The sequence below is a fragment of the Fusarium graminearum genome, chromosome 3 (assembly GCF_000240135.3).
Source record: "Fusarium graminearum PH-1 chromosome 3, whole genome shotgun sequence".
Classification (NCBI taxonomy): domain Eukaryota; kingdom Fungi; phylum Ascomycota; class Sordariomycetes; order Hypocreales; family Nectriaceae; genus Fusarium; species Fusarium graminearum.
Window position 1 is genome coordinate 2,011,785 of NC_026476.1, and position 20,605 is coordinate 2,032,389.

A 20,605-nucleotide genomic window follows, 5' to 3' on the forward strand; every position below is an offset into this window, starting at 1 on the left:
TTGGCTTCGTAGATAGGGTCGAAATTCACCCATCTGAGTTGTAGGAACGGTAGGATATGTAAGAACTTGAACGGCCTGAGGCCTTGGCCAGTTCAGTCCATTTCTCTATCACTTCGTCCTCCAAAGTGAATCGCTCGTCGATACATCGCCACTTGACTATGATTCGGTGATGATCTAGGGTGCAACGGAACAAACATCCAAATCCATCGCTGGCATTCCATAGTTCCAGAGTCCGCAGTGCAGGTAGGTGCCATACTGCTTCAGTGACGAGGGACAAAAACCCTGTCACTGTTTTTTGTTTCGATCCGTGGCCAAGGTACCTTGTCATGAAAGCTAGGTTCTGAAGCTTGGAGTCCTCGCGCCTAGTGCATATCAATTCAGCGAAAACCCCAAGCAGCCAGCTATTGCTATCATGTGGGAGGCAGAACTGGGTAAAAGCATGACAAGTATAGGCCAAGAGCATCGTTAATGGAAGGTCCACGATGTCACAAGGACCGGAATACCCACCATAATCTCTGTGTAGACGGAAGACAAAGTACTGGAGACTGGCAGGAATAGCCGGTGTCAACCTCGTGGCAAAATCTGGTCTCAGTCGTTAGTTGTAACGATTTCATATATGTTTGACATATGATTCAGTTTAAACATACCATTTAAGAAGGCTTCCTCTTGTTCTTTTGTAAAACCTCTCTATCTCACAAAATGGAATGATTCCAAAGCTCTGAAGCATTTGCGAAACAGTGTGGCGATAGTTTTCACTGCAATACTCTTTCGGGAATCCCAACGTAGAATCAAGCCCTTCACAATGGGGGTCTTTGGGAGATTGCGTGATGTATTCGAGCAGAACTGGTCTTCCTCCACCAGTGCTAACTTCAACTCGAGCGGCGTGCCATGGAGTCGTTTCGTCAGGCCTAGAGTATCCAAAATACGTCGTATATCTCTGGATGACGTGTATCTTGCTTTGTTTGTCCTGCAAAACTCCAAGAGTGTAGTCGTCGGCTGTGGGTCGTCCTCAAACCGGAGTGGGTAGTCATCGTAAAGCTGAATTATGTTGCCGTGGAATCCCTAATCACTGGGTGAGTATGCACGAATCTCGGGTGTGAGCCCTCCTCTATGGCCCTCCCAAGAAGACAGTGACTTGAGAAGAACTGCCATGGTTTTCGTAAATGTCCTGTTGTTCCTGTTCTCAAGGTGTCAGCGGTGTCTTAAGCCTGGAGAAAAGATGTTACTAACTGGGCAACGATCGTTTCACTCTCTGGTTTGTCTGCCACACTCAGGTCGTATGTTGCAACCTTGATAGTAAGCAACACATTAGTTATATAGTTCAACCTGATGACGTTCTCTCCCAGAACCATTCTGGAAAAGGTACACAAATCAGCCGCTTCTAGATCCATGCGTCGAAACGTTTCTCTCTCGAAAAAGTCTTGCCACTCTCTGGACACGGTGGCTAATAAAGATGCTCGAGGGAACCCGCGTTTGACGGTGGTTTCTTTGAGTCCATATTGAGGGACGATAAATTGTAGAGTTAGGAGACGAATTTTTTGGAGGCAATAATCTCCAATAGAACGCCACGATGAGTGTTGTAGTGTGTACAGATGAAATTTCTTTTTACGTATGGGGGGCAGCTCAGATTTTACATCTTCAAGAATACTCTAAATTCAAACTTTAGGCATCAGCAATAAAGATGTCACTCAGTGTTAGTAAAAACAATGGATAACTTAGATACTGGAAGTAAACTTGCATAAAATTTAGTGAAGATTTAATGTAGAATCGATTTAGACTATTATGTCGCAGGTCTTGACTGTCTGTAGTTCACTATCTGGCTAGGCTTTGCTAGAGAATAAGACGACTTGGAGTAAACGAATCTGATAGTTCGAACCATAAAGAAAACTAACTCCCCACAGCCATTTCAAAGACGTGAGTCAACAGAAGATAACCGAGTACGTGTACGGCCAAAGGTTGTTCTCCTGTATCTATGGACAACTATGTTTCTTATGCTTCATTTGCTAGACGAAAGGTAGGGACTAAGAGACAACAGACGAAAATACTGATCATGTCTTAGGCCATATAAACACTAAAGCTGGTCTAGCATTTTTATCAGCCACGAAATCAGTACCGGTTTTTATTCGACCTACCTGCTAGGTCATTCATTTACTACCTACCTAGCGGGAGGAGGTGGGGTCTAGGTCATGATTGCTGCATCATAAAGATAGCATGTTTTTGCCCCTTGATGATTTTTCAGATTTAACTCTGACCTTATAATGGATTAGATATAAGCTTTTAGGAAAGAACAGATTAATAGGCAGTTAGGCTATCTTTATGCTATAATCTCTGTCAATTGGCTATTCCTTTTGAAATCTATTATCTATTAAGATCGATCCTTCCTAAGAGAGTGTATTTATTGTATCGAAATTCACCTCTATTTTAAACCCCCCCTCACCCGGGTAGGTACCTAGAGAGTTGACTTCATATAACCAACTGATGAGTGATATCGGCGAGTGTATACCTCGTTAAAATGGTATTTCGCATAACCATCAAACTAACCATTCAACAAAGGTTCCATGCAAACATCCAACATACTCTTTGTACACTAGTCGTGGCCATTGATTATCTTCCTCTTCATTATCCTCGTCTTAAGGGGAATTCTCTTTATCCTCCACTTCCTCTCTCTCCTTATCTTCCTCCTCCCTCTACTTCTCTTTCTCCTCTTTCCCCTTCTTCTTCTCTTCTTCCTTCTCCTTCTTCTCCTCAGCCCTGGCCTTAGCCTCAGCCTCGGTGTCCTTCCTCGGTATATCAAGCGGCACTGGGGGGAGGGGGGGAGTTAGGGGGGCTGGGGGGAGCAGAGGGGAGCTGGAAGCTGGGGCGGGAGTTGTCATTGTCTTCGTCGTCGTCGTTAGTGTTGTTGTTGTTGTTGGTCTTCTTGTTGTTGTTGGTATGTGTAAGGTCAAAGTGAAGCAAGCTCTGGCACATACCTACCTAGGTAGGTGAGCATAAATAATATACAAGCTGGATGCTCCTGATCAGTGCTCCTTTTTGTAAATAGCGATGGATAAATAGATTGGGAAACTACCTACCTACCCCAGTGAGGGGGGTCTAGAATAGGGGTGAATTTCGACATAATGAATATACTCTCTTGGGAAGGATCGATCTTGATAGATAGGAAATTTCGAAAGGAACAGTCAATTGACAGATATAACAGCATAAAGACAGCTTAACCTTTAGTGAAGCTTTAGGAAATGCACAGTAACTTAGACTATTGTATCATAATTATTTAATCTACAGCATCGTCCAGATGAAGATATATATATATGCACATGCTTAATGACTTCAAAGTCCACCTCACTCACTACCTGCGTACAAGCAGATAAAGTCACACATAAAGAAATAGAGCCATGACTAGGTCACTACATTGCTTTTCACAAATCCAAGAATTTGTCATTCCATCTGTAACAATGAATCCTGTGCCAACTAATCATATATAAAAAAGAGAGCCAGTGACACTTCTCAAAACGCCTTATCACCAGACTCCCACATGCCGTTACTGGTATCATTGAGTTATGTTATTTGCCTTCCGTATATCCGGTCATACTGATCATGGTGCAACGGCTCCTCCGTTCTTCTCGCCTGTCTCCCTCTCTAGCAAAATACCAAGATGCTGAAGATCGTCGCGCGCTTTGGGGTCGCGCTCTAGAACTCTTCTAACAACTTCCCACTCTTTGCGGGCCATCTGGTACGCTTGGGGCAGAATAAACTGTACAGTTGGTACGTTGATCAAAGGTCCAAGCATTTCCTGGGCCGCAAGCATGCCCGCTTGTTGGGCCTGATGCTTCTGTGCGTCCGTCACTTTCGGGGGTGCCACTGGTGGTGGCGGTGGTGGTTGAGGTTTAGCGTAATTTGGCGGTTGCGGGATGGGTACAGGCGTCTGAGTGGTAGACTGCCACTGGGCCGGGGACGATTGCTGTGGAAACCCTCCTTGAGGTGCTTGAGGGGTTGCCGGCGAGAACGCAGGACCAGCAGACGCTGTTGAGTTACTCCTCTGTGCAGGAGCGGCGGGGGTCGGTGACCCTACGCCAGTGGCATCCTGCTGAATGGCAAGTCCATCCTTGAGGTGTTTAAGTTGCTCAGGCTCAGTATGATAAACAAAGACAGCTAGCAACATAGGCTCGTCGCGCACCCGTGGAATTTTGTTGTCAACCAAGTTGAGCATAAACTCAGGATAATTATCCTCCCCTGGCGGGACTGGCACTAAATAAGTGTCCCGAACGTTGGCTTTAGATTTGTCTCCGATGACGCCGTAACGCTTCTTATCAGTAAAATATTTCAGAAGAGCAAGGAATTCAGCATGCGCAACTGGGGATACGGGTGTGAGGGACACAACGATGATGTCGGTTGATTTACTGTAGCGAAGGCCACAGAGATATTCGATAGCAGCCTGCTCCGTAATACGGCCAGCCACAGCCAACCTCTGAGGGATCAAATCCGACCACGGTCCAACTGAGGCAAAGTTTGCACCACCAATGTACTTGGCTGTTGCTTGGAAATCAGCAATCGAACTCATGGCAAGCGAGCCACGCCACACAACGTCAGGGTCTTGGGTCTCCTCGGTGGGTGAGTAAGGGGGCGATTCGTTTTCGTCTTGAAGCATGCGATCCACATCAGGATCTACACCGGGACCGTTAGCTCCAGTCACCAAAGCCGAAGACCTGCGGTTTTGAGATGCGGTTGGAGATTTGACGCTTGAGAAAACCTTTGCGATATCAAAATCGGCTTGACTTGGTGACCGTTGCTTGTCATCGCTTCGCTGTGGGTGTGAGGCCAAATCAGGCTGGTCGTTAGCCGTGGGCTCCTTTTTAACATGCTGAGGGTCTGGGCGACGAGGCCCTGGAGGGAGCGGTACGGCAGAATCGTTGACAAACGTTTCATCATCGACAACCTCTTCGCCCTTATGGGTTCTTCTGACGCGAGGTCCCGTTTCGGAAGTATAGAGTATTGATTGTTTCTCAGCCCTGGCCTTCATTTCTGCGGTCTGCTTCTGCATCTCTGACGAGGCAAGCTGCTCTGAAGTCATGGTTGCCAGCATTGTGGGAGACAGAGTCTTGTACACAAGTCCCTGGCACAACTCCGGGTTGTTCTTCAAATTGAAGCTCAACGACTTGATTTGCTGGTTGTACTCTTTCTGTCCCTTGGGTGTGGGGTACGCATCGTATACACTACGTTCAATCTGGAGGGCGAAAGTCTCTGACATAGACTCAACTGAGCTCTCTTCCTCAAGATGAAGATCACCATGCTTTAGCATTGACGCCAGAACATAACTTGTGGACTTGCTCAGTGCTTTTACAGGTCCTGTCCTAGAGCCAGGTAGATCCGCGATCGTAGTGGCGAGGTCATCCGGTGGTGTATATGAAACGGGAACAGGTGCAGTTCCGTTTTCTGACACACGACGTATCTTAGCCGACTTAATGATTAATTTGTTAGCATCAACAATACCATATCAGGGGATGTAGTAACATACCTTGCCATCCGCATCCTGAGAATCCTCACGGTTCTTTCGCTTCCCAGCCTTTGCGTCCTTCTTGTCTTTCGATGTGTCCGGTGCAGGAGACGACTTGACCTTGGACTTATCTTCTTCCTTAGTCTCGCTGTGCCGCTTGCCCTTCCCTTTGCGCCCACCACGTTTCTTCTTCTTGGACTCCTCCTCGTGTGCTTTGCGCCGGGCTTCCCAGGGCTTTTCTCCTTTAGCTATACCATCGAGAAGCTCCTTGTGATCATCTGGTCTGCATTGTTCGCACCAGTAATGGTCAGGAATCTCATCATCGAATGAGCTTACTCCCACGCATACATTATGTTGCCATGCGCCGCAGGTTTCGCAAGCGATCCAAGCTTCGCCGGAATCTTCATCTTGTTCTGTGGCGCCGCAGACACAGCGGATCAGCTCATCCTCCTCCTCCTCTTCTTGTTCCTGCTGTTGTTCATGCTCCTGCTCCTGCTCATGTTCCTGTTCCTGTTCCTGTTCCTGCTCTTGTTCTTTGGCCTTCTTAGTTTTCTTAGTTTGTCGCTTCTTCGGCACAGTCGCAGGCTCAAGCTCGTCGAATGACTTGGTGTGTTGGCCTTTTGTGGCGCGTACCGATCGGCGGGGTTCTGCTTCGCCTGGATCGTTGCTGTTAGTTGATGCTTCAGAACTCTTGGTGTAGGAGGAATTGGGGCGATTTGGGTCCGCAAAAGACTGGGAAGGCTTTGGGGAATTGGCGAGTCTTTGTCGCTTACCAGACATGGTTATAAGTTGAGTCAGTGCTTCGCAGCGCAGATTTTGGAAGTGCGACGCGTATCGGTACCGAACGGCGTGGACCGATGAGGTAGTGGTGTTGGACAGATTTCTACTATTGCAACAAAGTGCAGGATGGTGTGCGCCCTTATACGGGCATTGAAGTAATTACGTGGGAGATGATTGAAAGTCACGACTATGTCAAGAACAGCTTCAGGTTCTTCCCAGCTGATCCACGCGCAGATGCTTGTCTGTCTCTTCAACCTCTATACGTCTTGGCGCAAAGAGATATTCCAACAGTGTTGGTACACAGGAATTTCAGATATGCCCGTGGTGAAAAGCAAGGCCGTTTTTCGGTATTTGTAAGCCGGTCGAAAGGCGTCACCGACTGAATTAAGATTGCGCGACAAAGCTGGTGTTGATGTCAATCGAGTATCAGTAGGATGCTGCGGGTCGCGTGCCGAGTCTGAAAGACGCGCGCACTGTAAAAGTTAAGTTGCTTGAAAGAAACTCAAACTGTCGCAAAGAGAAGTACAAGACAACGGTTTTACTTTGGGTTGACTGGTAAGGTCGTCTTGTCGGTTAGAAAATCGTTCAAAAAGATGATGATGTTGATGATGCAGAAGAAAAGCTGCTCTGGTGCTGAACACTGGAGGGGGGAAGGGAGCTATGCGGAGGAAGGTATGAAAACTTCGGCACTAGAACGAGGTTCCGCCGCTCATGCCCTACAGCGGTTGAAGTGGTTGGGTGGCAGGTGGCAGGGGACCAGGATAAACTCACGCTTGTGACAGACAATTCAATTCGGGAAGTTGCTTGTCTCTGTGTGTCCACTCCGCCAACACTATTTGATGCCTGATTGTGGCAAGAGTCTTGCCTGAGAAATAAGCCATCAGTCACCAAATGTCAGCAAGCAAGAACTTGAATTAGTCATTAGTGAACATTCAGCCTTGCAGCTCAGACTCTAATTAGATTGGCTGATGATTACCCAGTGGCTCATGCCTGAGGCAGGTATTTTGCAGCCTCCCCACAGGTAGCAGCTCACCAGCAGAAAGCTAACGCGGCGCGGCGGCCTAGAGCTCCGTTACAGGTAACCAACTGGCGTGGGCTGCACCGACGTAAACGAATCCACAGCCTCAACTCCAACAACCAGCCAGATCCTCACCATCACCGCAGCTTTCTGTCACTATTCGCCTGGGCTTTGTTAGAGATCCCTTCTTTGTTAACAATTCCAATTTCGACGTCTGAAGGTTTTCGCCATGTCTCGTCGTTACGATTCCCGAGTGCGTTGGCCCTTGAAGCTCCAGCCAGTACTGGAAGCTCTCCCACCTACCTAGGTAGCTAACCGATATCCACAGACAACCATCTTCTCACCAGAGGGCCGTCTTTACCAGGTCGAATATGCTTTAGAGGCTATTTCACATGCAGGTACCGCCATTGGTATTCTGGCCAAGGATGGTATTGTCCTCGCCGCTGAGCGAAAGGTCACCTCAAAGCTGTTGGAGCAGGACACTTCCGCTGAGAAGCTCTACATCTTGAACGAGTGCGCAACCCCTCCATGCTAATGCTCCCTTGTTCAGGATTTCCTGGCTAATATATATCATCTGTTCAGTAACATGATCTGCGCTGTTGCTGGAATGACCGCCGATGCCAACATCCTTATCAACTATGCCCGACAAGCCGCTCAGCGATACCTCCTCACCTACAACGAAGACATCCCCTGCGAACAACTCGTACGCCGACTCTGTGACTTGAAGCAAGGCTACACTCAGCACGGTGGTCTACGTCCGTTCGGTGTGTCCTTCATCTATGCTGGCTGGGATCCTCGACGACAATTCCAGCTCTACCTTAGCAACCCTTCCGGCAACTACGGTGGCTGGAAGGCCACAAGTGCAGGTGCCAACAATGCAAGCGCGCAGAGTCTCCTCAAGCAAGACTATAAAGAGGATTGCACTTTGAAGGAGGCTTGTGGTATGGCAGTCAAGGTTCTTAGCAAGACGATGGACTCGACTAAGCTGAGCAGCGAGAAGAGTACGTTCTGCCATCAGATCATTTACAGTTAATTACATTGCTGACATTTTGATTCAGTTGAGTTCGCAACAGTAGGACAGACCGAGGACGGCAAGATCTACCACCGCCTGTGGAGCGCTGATGAGATCACGGCGCTGTTGAAGGAGCACGATCTGGCGAAGAACGAGGAGACAGAGGAAAAGTAAGAAACAAGGCAATAGATTATTGATAGATGGGGTGAAAGGAAAGGAATGCGGGGCTCCTCTTATCTGCCCCTGTACAATAATATCATGAAATGACCATACAACGAGACAAGACGTAACCTGGCTCTTGACCTCACCAAAGTCTATGATTGTCGTTGAAGGATAGCACGGTTCGATGAAAAACGCTATGCAAGATGGATGACATTGAGTCGTCTCGAACAAGCACGCAAACTATGCCTAATTCCCCAATATCAGCGTCGCGAACCTCTCAAGTTGTCCATCTCGAATCCTACATCTGTCCCTCTTGCGGCCTCCTCATCATCGGTGAAGCGTTGCCAGCCGGGCTGGGTATCGACTCCTGGTCGCGGATACGGCTCGTCACACTTTTGGCTAGACAGTCGAGGCCAGTGGCGTCTGTAGCTCCAATATGCAATACTCATGCCCAGAGCCGAGCCGACGCAGACGTCATAAACGTCGTGGCGGTAATCCTCACATCGGGAGATGGCGACCATGCCAGCTCCGATGAGCGGTAGAAGGCAGACCAATGCCCGGCTCAGGTCACGGCCACCGGCTGCGTAGCGGAAAACATGGAGTTGTCCAGCAAGAAAAAGGCTGAGAAATCCCAAGCCTGCGAATGAGAAGGACGAATGGCCAGAAGGGAATGACCGCCACCCCTCTTGGAGGATATGTCCGTCCTCTCTCGTGCATACGTCGATGGTAACAAGAGTATTGGCCTTTGTGCCAACTGCAGGCTGGCAACGGTCCAGTAAGTCGGGTCGAGGCCGGCCAACAGCGTTCTTGATGATGTCAGTGATGAAGGATGTGAGTACGATGGAAATAAGGAACGAAAGGTAGGTGACTTCATGCTTGGCAGCTGGTGCTCTTGTGGCTACGTTGAAGGCAATGAGGACTCCCAGCGGTATGAACAGGGCGTATACAAAGTTCATGACTATTGAACCATATTAGTTGTGATCAAAGAGGGTGAGTCTCGACGTTTCAAACGTACAGACGGGAACACGCTCATGAACCGCATACGGGTACGAGATTTGAAGATCGTTGATGAAGAACATGCGATGAAACGGATCGACGAAGAGAACTGTCTGTAAATCTGTCAGCAGCGATGCTCTCTTGCAGAATGACAGAATGTGTTGTACAGACCAGGATCCAGCCAGCTAGGAGAAAGAGAAAACCGACGTAATCAGGCGCATGAGTTGTCTGCAAAGAGTGAGTCTCCATTTGGCGCATATTTGACTTGGATATTTTCAGACCTTCCAGTACCTTCGTAAGAAGGAAATAGGCCCGCCAGACGAGCCATAGTTTTGAGTCGGTGCCATGATTGATTATCGTGGTTGAGAACGTGTATGAAGGCCGGGATTGATGGAATACGGGCGGACTGCAAAGACGCATGAGACTAAAAGTCGCTATCTTGTCGCAGGCTCATAGGATTATGGAGAATATTTGTCTTTACTACCACGACATATCGTCAGTGACCAGGAAGAGTTGGAAGATTGTAGTCGATGATGAGGTTGGACATGTTGCCCAAAGCGGGAATAAGGGGCCCTGATCTTGGAATTCCTGGGGCCATCCAAACTAATAGAGGCTTCAAACGAACCACCAATAGCATCAGCATCTCGAGACAAAGGCTGTAGCAAATATATAATAAATATTAACCTGGCATATTTCGGCTTCAGATAAGGTTTTCAATGTGATTTTAGAATCCTATCATTTTTGTCCCCCGGTACCTTTTGACGCCCTTCCTACTTCTTAAATTGTCACCAAGATGGTGGAGGTTTAGAACACAATGCAGTCAATTACAACCTTTGATGCAAGCTTTCGTCATACCAACACTACGCCTTTATTCGGGAATCGAAAGAGTAACTATAGAGAACTGTAGAAAAAACCATATCACGTTCGAACCTCTATTTAGAGGAAACATGACTCAAGTTCAAGATTCTTAACTGTACCTAAACTCAAAAGAGCTATAGGGTAATCAAAATATCGCTAGGCCCAAGCTTCTTTGGACTTTGAGAATCGTCAGAGAATCATTTCGCAACTTTCTTCTTAGTGCTCTTCTATCCAACTTTACTACCATCAAGCGATTTTTGCAGACAGGACCTGCGCGCTTTAGGCTACGACGACTACATCATCTGGGACATACCTGGATATATATTGTTGTTTTTATACTGTCCCCCGATATTAAAGCCTGATGTCATAGTTTGCGACGCGTGCGCCGAACGGAATGCTCAAGTCGACACATACACCCTCGGCAGCTGCACTGGCGCCGCTGCCTCCAGGATGGAGTGAGCATACAGCGCCGACAGGACACACATACTATTATAATGAGGGAACGAAAGAGTCAACATACAAGCGACCGGGAGTTCAGCCTCCTCCGCAGCCTGCGCAAGCATCACTACCTGCGTACTCTGCATATGGTTCAATACCCTCTCTAGCCGATCCAAATGTCGCCAATGCTTATATGGCGCAATTCAACCAAGATAATAATGGACAAAGACAACACGGTTCACGAGGCGGACATGGAAGTGGCCGCGGGGGTTTCGAAGGTCGACCACGTCCGCAACCGGTGGATAAGCCGAGGAGGAAAGAGCCAATTCCAGGCCACGAGCCGTGGATTCTGGTCTATACCAAATACTCGAGACGATTTGTGTATAACCCTGTCAAAAATACCAGCTACTGGCGCATACCAGAGAAGCTGATGCCCGCCATTTTGGAACTTGACAAGGCACGACTAAGAAAGAAGGCAGCAGGCGAGTCGCAAGAAGAGACGGAAGTGAAGCAAGACGATAATGTGGAGGAAACACCAGAGAAGACTGCGACAACACAGAAGGCAGATGTCCCCATGACAGGCCTAGACGACGACAGCGAATATGAAGAGGTTGAGGTGACGGACGACGAGGGCGAAGGCCAGGGAGACGACGGTGATGGGGAACATCCGTCTAAGAGGCAGCGGACTGCAGATCCCGATATGGACGATGACGCGCCCTTGGAATTCACAGAAGCCGACTTTGCAGCACAATTGCAGGCCATGGGAGAAGACTACGGTCTCGAACCGGGCGATTATGATGATGGCAATGCAGAGGAATGGCCGGAAGGCGCCGAGGGAGTGCCCCTATCCGAAGATGATGCCAAATATCTGTTCAAGGATCTTCTGAATGACTTCAACATCAACCCCTACAGTCCTTGGGAGAAGCTTCTGGAGGAAGGCAAGATCATCGACGATTTGAGATACACCGCGCTTAGCACTACGAAAGCACGCCGAGACTGCTGGGATGAGTGGACGCGCGAGAAGATCGCAGAGTTGAAGGAGCAGCGAGCAAGGCAGGAAAAGCGGGATCCTCGTATTGCTTACATGGCATTCCTTCAAGAAAAAGCGACCCCGAAGCTGTACTGGCCCGAGTTCAAGAGGAAGTACAAGAAGGAGGACGTCATGAAAGATCACAAGATCACGGACAAGGATCGCGAGAAGGCGTATCGAGAACACATTGGGCGGCTGAAAATGCCCCAGTCCAAACTCAAGTCCGATCTGACTGCCTTGCTCAAGGCCCAGCCCGTACACCTGCTTAACAACAAGTCGCTATCTACCGGCTTACCCGACCCGGTTCTCACCGACATTCGTTACATATCCCTCGAGCCCAAGATCCGCGATCCCCTGATCGAAGCTTACGTGAGCAACCTACCTCCCCCACCCGAGGACCTGGATGCGGCAATGGAGGACGAAGAACAGCGAAAGTTGCGCGATGCCCGAGAAAAGCGCGAGAAGGCGCTCGAGTTAAGAAATCGCACAGTGGAAGAGCAGAGAAGGAAGCGGGAACGCGAGGTGGCGGCTAGTAAAGCTAGATTGAGAGATGAGGAAAGAGAAATCGAGATGGCCATGAGAGTAGGCAAACAGGGTCTACAGAGCCAACTGGTCGTCATGAAGGATACGGAAACAGAGTCCTGATGAAGATGATTCAGTTGTCTATCTGTCTAAATAAAGTATTTCCAATCTTGGCAATCAATCTCTAACAATATCTGGGTCGTTGTATCTAATCACAGTCCATACATGAAAGTGAACTTTTTATCCGCGTAGCGACGGTCATTGAGCCTCTCGCTCTCAATCTCTTCAGGTGTCATGGTGTCCAATATCGCCGTCTTACGCTTGTTAACCGCTGCAAGCATGAATCGATATGAAACATATCCGACCAGCGCGATAGCTAGAAAGCCCAACGTGATATAGAACGGAAGCTTATAATGGGGCTTGTAACGCTGTCGGTACAATTGTGCACCGATCACGCCTCCAAGGTTACCGAATCCGTTGACACCAAGCACAAGCGCTCGCTTGCCAGGCTCTGGTGTGTTGCCGCTGAGCCAGGCCATGGTAAGGGGAGCAGAAATGTACACGCCCGAGAGCAGCACGCATAGTGATATATACTGCCCGGTTCTTGAGGTAATCGTGACGGTAAGGATTAGGCCAACAATTCCGATCACTAAACCGCCCAGAATATGATAACCCCGCTCCTTGTGATGGTCGGAGCTGAGGGCAAAGATGTAGAGGCCAAGAGCGCCACAGACAAAGGGAGGGACAGTCATCTAATGCCTAGTTAGTCGAGTCCAATTCAAGTTTCTGTTCAAGCATGACATACCAAGTTTGCGAGAATAGACTCGTATCCCAACCCCTGAACAACAAGGGGCAGGAAAACCGAAAAGGCACTGCTGGGCACACTGGCACAAATGTTTAGCACTAGGACAGTCCAGAGCTTCCAGTCCTTAAGCGTCTCGACGAAATCCCTCTTGCTCAAACGATTCTTTTCTATACCATCTTCACTGTACTCGTGCTCGACAAATTCGGCATTATCTTGTTTCATCCGTTCGACTGCAAGCTCTCGTTCGTCTGGTCGAAGGAACCAGGCAGAGCCTGGACCTTTGGGTAGCCATAGCCAGGCGACGATGGCAAAGAAGCAAGTTAGAGCCCCCTCGATTAGGAATAGGTACTGCCAGTTCTTGAGGCCGCCTCCACGGAGGTGGAAGATTCCGTATGCTTGACTAAAGTCAGTTTTTGCACTACCCAAAGTTGAGTTTGGAACCCACAAATTGAGCCGGAGAAGGCACCGGCAATTGCGTATTGTCCATAGAAAAGAGCAAGTCTGACACAGAAATCATATCGTGGGTAAAAGAATGACAAGTACGCCACGGCTGTGGGATAAAATCCCGCCTCGAAGGCTCCAATGAGTAATCGTGTAGCAATGAGTGCCCCTGGAGTAAAGTCAGAAACAACCAATGTCAAAGAATGAGTAAACTAGAGAAACAAGGTCAACGTACTGCGTCCTCTAATAAAAGCCTGGCCGATAGTCACTGCACCCCAACCAAACTGTCAAGTGTTAGCTAGTTCTAGATAGTTGCGCTTGACTTGTCAACTTGCCATCAGAAATGGGATCCAATGCTTAGCACCAATATACCGCCCAGCAGCGGCAGAAAAAGGCTGGAGGACAACAAAGGTAACAAAGAATAAAGATACAGCCTCATTGAGGTCATCAGGTTCTGCTCCTATGTCGGTAGTAAATCCTAGAATAATTCTGTCAACTAATCTGAGTAAGAAGAGGAGGGGGGTAGTTGTTATACCTTGTGTTTCGGCATTGCCAACATTACCTCGGTCAAGGCCATTGAAGAGGTACAGGAGAGACAGGAGGGGAAGGAGAGCAAAATCCAGCTTCTGGTTCAATGCTCGACTTCTTTCCTTGGTGTCGTCCATTGAGGCGGTAGCGGCATGGCTGGATTGCGTCTTGCTTGATTCTGTTGACTGGAAAACATTTTGGTCGGTCATATTGACGGTAGGTAATTGTAGTCCAGGCAGAGGAGGGGAACGAATGGCTTTCCTCATAGATCGAGAAAAAATGGGACAAGTTGTTCGTAGTGTACTATTCAAACTCCACGACCAGTCTTTAGGCGTCCTCGTCTCATTCATATACACATCTGGTTAACAGGCAGCAAAGATCCTTAACGCTCCTGCCCATATTGAGATTCCGTGATAACTTCGCCCAGATGCCTGAGGTCCAGGATTGCTTTGGGGCTTATCCAACGAGACACCATCCTACGCCTTTCCCAAGGAACTGGTAAGCGTGATCCATGTGAAGGCCCGATCCGGGTGTCATCTTGTTTGTCAACATCGTTCAAAATCAAGGTTTGTTCTCGACCTATCATGAAGTAAGAATCTGACAGCAGACCAAACGCTCGGGATTGAGGCTGACAGGAAAGTGCCTCGAATAGGCATATGGTAACGCCACTGATGCAACCTTGATCGGGGTTGCATGAGCTCTTTGACACCCACTGACCGCATCTTTAGCCTGCATACCAGGCACTTTAGTAGTGATGAAGGGCTATGTGAGTGCCAAAGAGTAGCGGGGATGCGGCAAAGGAGCACCATCTTTGACTCATCACCAAGGAGCGGGATTCGCATAACAGTCACCAAGCGCCTCCACAATTATGCGTAAAACAGGAAACCGATTATTATCAGTTTCCCGTGATGACCGAACCATGTAGCTAGTGATCTAAGTCACTAGATGGCGTGCGGGCTGTGTCGTTAGGGCTGTAAGGCTGACATATACCCCGGAATCAGGGATCCTTCGCGCTGCTTACTGAGAAAGTACTGTCGCACCCTAGAACCCAGTGTTACGCCTTGGCTCGTACAAGAGCTTATGAATGATGGAATGAGCCTTCTAGAAAATGAACTCCAGGCGATTATGTTGCCGAATCGAGCAGTCGACCGCCCCCAAGATCCGTCACTAGCACGGCATAACTCCCCCTCTGTAACAAATGTTCCCACTGAGATTCACCGGTACTCCACTTGAGCCTTTGATTGAAACGACTGCAGCAGGATAATGGATACAGAAGCCAAGACAGTGTTAAAAAGACTCAAGGCTCAGAACTCACGACTGAAGAGGCAAATGTCAGACAGTCTCCACAGCTACATTGATTCCATCAGGTTCCCGCACGGTGAGCGTGAGCCCGAGAGCTTGTCAGACCTTCCAAGGCAGCAGAGAAGATGAAAAAGGTTGAACACCACTGCCCATTGGCCCAAGGACAGACAGGAGTAATGTAACTCTTCATATTGTCGGGGCTAAGCACCATGCTTGGATTTGGCTGACTCGCATTTGTTTGACTCGGACTTGGTTCTCATAGATTGGTAAAGCATTGGTCATCTTTGCAGCTTCCTCTGCGTATCTCGATATGCCCATAGAGTCGGCCACGCCATATTTATTGATATAATGATCAATCAGATCAGCTGGCACCCACTCAAACTAGATGTTATTGACATTGACTTGACGGTGGGGACCCTTGAGGGGAGCTGAGTGCTTTCCCCAAGCTTGCGTAACCTCTTGAGGGTGAGTCTCCTCCTGGCCTGGGGGCGAGAAGGGCGATGCTTTCTCTTTCTTAGAAAGGGCAATAAATTTCCCTTGCGGGGCAATGTATTTGGCTGTCAAGATAGTGGATAACGAGCTGACCTTATTGCTAACCGCGGCTGTTTTGTCGATTAGATCCGCTCTGATTAGCATGATGTCGATGCTTCTCGCCGCAACACCGACGCTCGCATCAGCGTGGACTGTCAGATCAAGCATTGGCTTGTTTTCATTGGCAAAGGAAGCAATTTCCTGAGCCATCCTAAAAACTTCGAAAAGCGGGCGCGATTCGAGCACGTGGACGTGTATAGGTTGCGACACCTTCCCAAGAACGTGGGTTATAGCCGATACGATAGTAGAGCTGAAAGGGAGAGTAAGGGTTCTGAGTGGACCGTCTTTTGATAGGTGTTGTCCCAAGAAAGCTTGGAATGACGCGCCAGTTCTCAAAACTGGTAGTCTGTCGGTCCCAAGCGTACTTTCCAAGAGCCATGATGTCGTTGTCAACGCTGGATGGGAGTTTACCCTCAATCGTGCTTAAACATGCCAGAACGTTGTTTAGCATCGATGTGTCCATGCTTTCCCGCCCATTCTTCCATAGGTGCCAGCCAGCCAGCCAATCTCACGTTTCTCCACCATCGGTCCTTGTCAGAAATGTCGATCTTCCTAACAATCACGTCGTTGTATACATGAAGAGCCATACTAGATGCGAGCTGGTGAGCGCCGCTCTCGTGATTGTTATGCAAAGCGACCAAGCCCTGGTCGAGGGTGTTGCCGGCCGCCTCGCTCAGGTCAACACTGAACCACACCTTTTGGAGGCTTTCAAGGATGCACGGAGCTCTTTCAAATTTTTCCGAGTCGTTGATAGCGTCTGGATCGAACCATTCATAGCCTTCATGCTCCCAGTCTATTTTGATACCAGCTTCAGCTCAACCACTGTTGGTCCCTGGCTGGAGGATGAATACCAAAGGATTGCCTGTCCATGCTCTCCCAATCGAGTCACCGATAAGAGAAAAGGGCTTCTGTTTCCGAAATAGGCGTAGAGAATCCTTGGTAAAAGTGTCGTTTCTTCTCAAGTTCTCTCCAGGCTGTGTCGAGTGGATCCGCGTCGGTTTTCTCTACACTGTCGGCGATGCCCGCGTATTTGTGCCTGGGTGGTAGTAAGCACAAATTACAATTATCTGACAATTATAGGAGGAGACAGGGATTACTGGTGAATGTTTACGTTACAGCTCCGGCGGAAGAAAGCAACTTGTGGCTTCTAACTTGAGTCATTCGATGGAAATTGGAAAATGAAGCATGTTACAACGGCTCTGCGCTTGAGAAGTGCCATTTGCGGTAGGAATCTGCAAAACCCTAGCAGTTGGCACTAGCGACGATGACTCAAGATAATAGTGAGCCCGTATTGAAGTTAATCTGACAGATAGACAAATATATCAAGAGAATAATGAGATTGAGCGTGAGACAATCCTTCCACGGATACGAGTCACCCACTTCATCACATGACACTCATGTCACCTTTCTCATAGCCTATTACTTGTTACGCTTCAATAAGCAAGAACAATTGACGTACTAGACAAGGACGACCTCGTTTTGTTTCGTTCTGTTGTTACAAACTCTCCTTTCCAAATGAATTTCTCGATGTACCTATATTGAGAAAGACCTTGGAAAGGTTCGGCATTGATTAATTGGAGACAGCACAATCATCACTCATGTTTGCAATCAAACTACAAAAAGTCCGACGATATTCTTCCATTCAAATTGACCAATACGTCTATCTTTCTGGATTCATTAAATATAATTAACCACCATAGGCCTCAGTATTTCGAAAGTCGTCTACATGGTGTAGATCTAAATGAGATACCCATTGTAGGACTGCCAATCAACATCTATCCACGACACCAACTCATTATATAGCATATGACCTTGATCAACAAGAATCGGTTGCTGCAGTGCCTCTGAAGTCAACTTGTCCGGCCATGATTGCCCCATGTCTACTGTTGTTCGGTTTGCAATTGGATCGTAGGTTGTCGAAGCTTGACTCATGTTGATAGAGCGTGTCGCAGAACTGATATCAACAGGTATGGGGAGTCTCTGCACAAGAACACGGAGGTCTCTAAGAACCGTGGCGCAGTCTCGCCCATAGTTGCTACCCACGCGGCTCTCATCCTCGAACCTGCCGATCACAAAGTCAAGATCGAGTGATCGAGCCTTTTCGGTTCTGGATGACGGACACAGATCTTCGACTAGCTGTTGTAGCATCAACACAATAGCAGCGTTGAATATGAAGTGAAGGCCAGCTTGAAGCAGTTTTCGAGGGCGGTTGACAATCAGGATCTGGCGTGCAAGGCGAATGTTGTGCTCTGCCGAGGCAATGCACCGCTTGAGGTGAGGAAGCTGGGGGTGTGTTCTTAATGAGCATTGGCGAGAGACAAGCTTTTCTGCAAATGATTTTTTGACCAGAGCGAAGAAAACCGGGCGAATAGTCAGGATAATGAGCTACAGATCAAGGTCAGCTATAGTATCGTCAAAAAGAAAGGATTGAGCAAGATACCTGGTTGTAGTGCATGTGCAACAGGCAGGTGGCTGGGTCATCGCTCAGTCCGTTGCTCGAGAGTCGCAAGGTCGGCGGCAGATTTAGACTCCAGGTGTCAAGCATTTTAATTTCTCCTTCAAGACTTTTTACAGGTCTTGCAACATCTTCTGAAGGGGATATGCGATACGTGTTACACACGATGTGACTTGAGATTCGTGAAAGCTCGACGTGCGCCTTGAGACCATCGGCCGGGGGCATAGATCTGTTGGAAAAGTAAGCTAAAGAAACACAGGAGAACAGACATATAAACATACGGAGCGTCGCGAGGGGGTTCTAAACGGATGGCGTCATCCATGATGGTTGGGGGTCTTCCCATCAGGCAACTGAGATAGCGGTCTAGCACATACAACGTCCAAAAGACTCGCTTGCCACTCTCATCTAACCAGCCCCTGTGAGAGCCGTGCATGATGCTGATATGCATGGCTGTGCTCACACACATGTAGGCAGCATCGCGGCGATTCATCTCAATCAAGTAGAATCCCATCAGAGTCAGCGCTGCAACTTCATTAGGTGTAAAACGTGTGATATCAAGAGGATTCCCCAAGAGTATACGGGCCCTGCTGAAGTAACTCTCGCTGAGATGAGAATCTATCGATATATCCTGGGGTGGCATGATTATAGCTTGGGAGACCACAGCGAATGCGGTCTGGTACAGAGCGAAAGGACGGCACTTTTTCAACCGGGTGACTGGCGGATCCCGTTCTAGTGAAGGGATCACAGGTGTCACTGAGAGATTTCCCCACCAGTAGATACCGCCACTTGGCCAGTTTCCGTTACCATCTTGAATAAAGTATCGCAGCTCGGATAGCATAGAATCCATCTCTGGGTGAGTAGGGAACCATGCAGGGTCGACATCACGATCGTGCAAAGGACGAGAGTCGTAGGTCTGATATCGACCAAGACTTGACAAGAACGCACTGCCGTCGGAGCCTGGACGAAGATTCTGGTACGCAAGAGGTAGAACAGTTGTCATGAACTCTTTCAAGTAGTCAAGAAAAGTTGCACCACTCGTCTCGCCGAGGAAGCGCGCATAGCCGTCAGGATCATGTAGCAGACGACCTTCAGTAGCTGTTAAGTTGTCGTCTTCATCTTGCCTCTGGTTCTGAGTCGGTATGGAATGTGCTGGTTGGGGAAGATGTGATCGCGGTAGCCCAAGGTTGAGTTCTTGGACCCGCGCATCTGGAAATTGAATTTGAGACTGAGATTGAGACTGTGAGATTTGCTGGAACTGTCGATGAACGCTGGGATATTGATACTGAGGAAGCTCATGTGTACCCCTGGCGATATGTGTGTGGCCATCTATGGTTGGTATTGTATGTGTAGGAACTGTTGGCCCAACACCATGCCCAACACTATGGCCAGAACCAGATACTGTCCAACCAAGCAATGCGGATAGCTCTTGGCGGCTGTTAGCATCGGGAACCGCGTTGGATATAGCTGCAGGTACAGTATCCCGAAGCACCCGCTCATAGAGATCAACCTTGCGTTTTAGCTCTTGAAGCTCTGAGCGTGTAACGGACACCTTCTCAACAGGAAGAGGATATACACAGTCGCGTGAAGAGGATTGACATTGTCGACACGGGTGCTCACCAGAGCACCTGACTCTTCTCACGTTGCAAGCATTGCACCTTTGAACAAGACATTCGTTAGACTAGACCAATACGTGTTTTGTTCTCCTAGAGAGAGTTTGATACATGCGCGGCGACGTTTGAACAGGCCGCAATCTGGAGAGAGATGACATTGATAGATAATAGACAGACTGGTGATGCATAGCAATTGATCGATAACACCTTTTTGGAGGAGACATCATATATCAACAGCTACGAACCACTAAAAAAGAAAAGGAAATATGCAGAATAATTAACAAAACAACCGAAAAAGACGACTTACGCTGTAGCGACACGCTTGCGGTGTTCGGGAGCAACCTTGTATCGGCGGGGATTGACAGGAAGCCTTCGTGGAACGGAAGCAGCATTAGCATTGGCAGTAGCCGCAGTAGCAGTAGCCCGAAGTCCTGGCGACTGTGCTTCAGCTGCTTCGGTTCCAGTTAGACCAGACTCAGGTTCAGAGTCTTGGGGCCCGAGGGGCTTCATGGCTTAGTCGTCGGGTCGGGTCGTGGGCTTGTGTTCCAAGAGGAGAACAGAACATTCGT

The 20,605-nt window shown here is 48.5% G+C and overlaps 8 protein-coding genes across 8 annotated transcripts; 2 read left to right on the forward strand and 6 right to left on the reverse strand.

Moving 5' to 3' along the window:
• Nucleotides 1–25: 25 nt before the first annotated feature.
• FGSG_05362 (uncharacterized protein) lies at nt 26–1,352 on the reverse strand (the record flags this gene model as incomplete). The annotated part of the gene is made up of 3 exons (XM_011325585.1): nt 26–582; nt 697–908; nt 1,231–1,352. The coding sequence occupies 3 exons, from the start codon at nt 1,350–1,352 to the stop codon at nt 26–28; spliced, it is 891 nt and encodes a 296-aa protein (XP_011323887.1).
• A 2,237-nt stretch (nt 1,353–3,589) lies between these two features.
• Nucleotides 3,590–6,268, reverse strand: FGSG_05364 (uncharacterized protein; the record flags this gene model as incomplete). Its single annotated transcript, XM_011325586.1, has 2 exons — nt 3,590–5,452; nt 5,510–6,268. The coding sequence occupies 2 exons, from the start codon at nt 6,266–6,268 to the stop codon at nt 3,590–3,592; spliced, it is 2,622 nt and encodes an 873-aa protein (XP_011323888.1).
• A 1,247-nt stretch (nt 6,269–7,515) lies between these two features.
• On the forward strand, nt 7,516–8,568 carry FGSG_05365 (proteasome subunit alpha type 4; the record flags this gene model as incomplete). The annotated part of the gene is made up of 4 exons (XM_011325587.1): nt 7,516–7,539; nt 7,615–7,799; nt 7,869–8,287; nt 8,345–8,568. 4 exons carry the CDS (start codon nt 7,516–7,518, stop codon nt 8,470–8,472), a joined length of 756 nt encoding a protein of 251 aa, XP_011323889.1. The 3' UTR covers nt 8,473–8,568.
• Nucleotides 8,569–8,720: 152 nt separating this feature from the next.
• Nucleotides 8,721–9,714, reverse strand: FGSG_05366 (uncharacterized protein; the record flags this gene model as incomplete). Its single annotated transcript, XM_011325588.1, has 3 exons — nt 8,721–9,418; nt 9,476–9,569; nt 9,628–9,714. 3 exons carry the CDS (start codon nt 9,712–9,714, stop codon nt 8,721–8,723), a joined length of 879 nt encoding a protein of 292 aa, XP_011323890.1.
• Nucleotides 9,715–10,708: 994 nt separating this feature from the next.
• Nucleotides 10,709–12,427, forward strand: FGSG_05367 (uncharacterized protein; the record flags this gene model as incomplete). The annotated part of the gene is made up of 1 exon (XM_011325589.1): nt 10,709–12,427. One exon carries the CDS (start codon nt 10,709–10,711, stop codon nt 12,425–12,427), a length of 1,719 nt encoding a protein of 572 aa, XP_011323891.1.
• Nucleotides 12,428–12,516: 89 nt separating this feature from the next.
• FGSG_05368 (uncharacterized protein) lies at nt 12,517–14,287 on the reverse strand (the record flags this gene model as incomplete). Its single annotated transcript, XM_011325590.1, has 6 exons — nt 12,517–13,056; nt 13,110–13,504; nt 13,555–13,719; nt 13,786–13,834; nt 13,923–13,945; nt 14,086–14,287. The coding sequence occupies 6 exons, from the start codon at nt 14,285–14,287 to the stop codon at nt 12,517–12,519; spliced, it is 1,374 nt and encodes a 457-aa protein (XP_011323892.1).
• Nucleotides 14,288–15,761: 1,474 nt separating this feature from the next.
• On the reverse strand, nt 15,762–16,841 carry FGSG_05369 (uncharacterized protein; the record flags this gene model as incomplete). The annotated part of the gene is made up of 4 exons (XM_011325591.1): nt 15,762–16,221; nt 16,337–16,449; nt 16,484–16,764; nt 16,823–16,841. The coding sequence occupies 4 exons, from the start codon at nt 16,839–16,841 to the stop codon at nt 15,762–15,764; spliced, it is 873 nt and encodes a 290-aa protein (XP_011323893.1).
• Nucleotides 16,842–17,708: 867 nt separating this feature from the next.
• Nucleotides 17,709–20,546, reverse strand: FGSG_05370 (uncharacterized protein; the record flags this gene model as incomplete). The annotated part of the gene is made up of 5 exons (XM_011325592.1): nt 17,709–18,356; nt 18,412–18,655; nt 18,708–18,761; nt 18,801–20,081; nt 20,344–20,546. The coding sequence occupies 5 exons, from the start codon at nt 20,544–20,546 to the stop codon at nt 17,709–17,711; spliced, it is 2,430 nt and encodes an 809-aa protein (XP_011323894.1).
• Between the last annotated feature and the right edge of the window lie 59 nt (nt 20,547–20,605).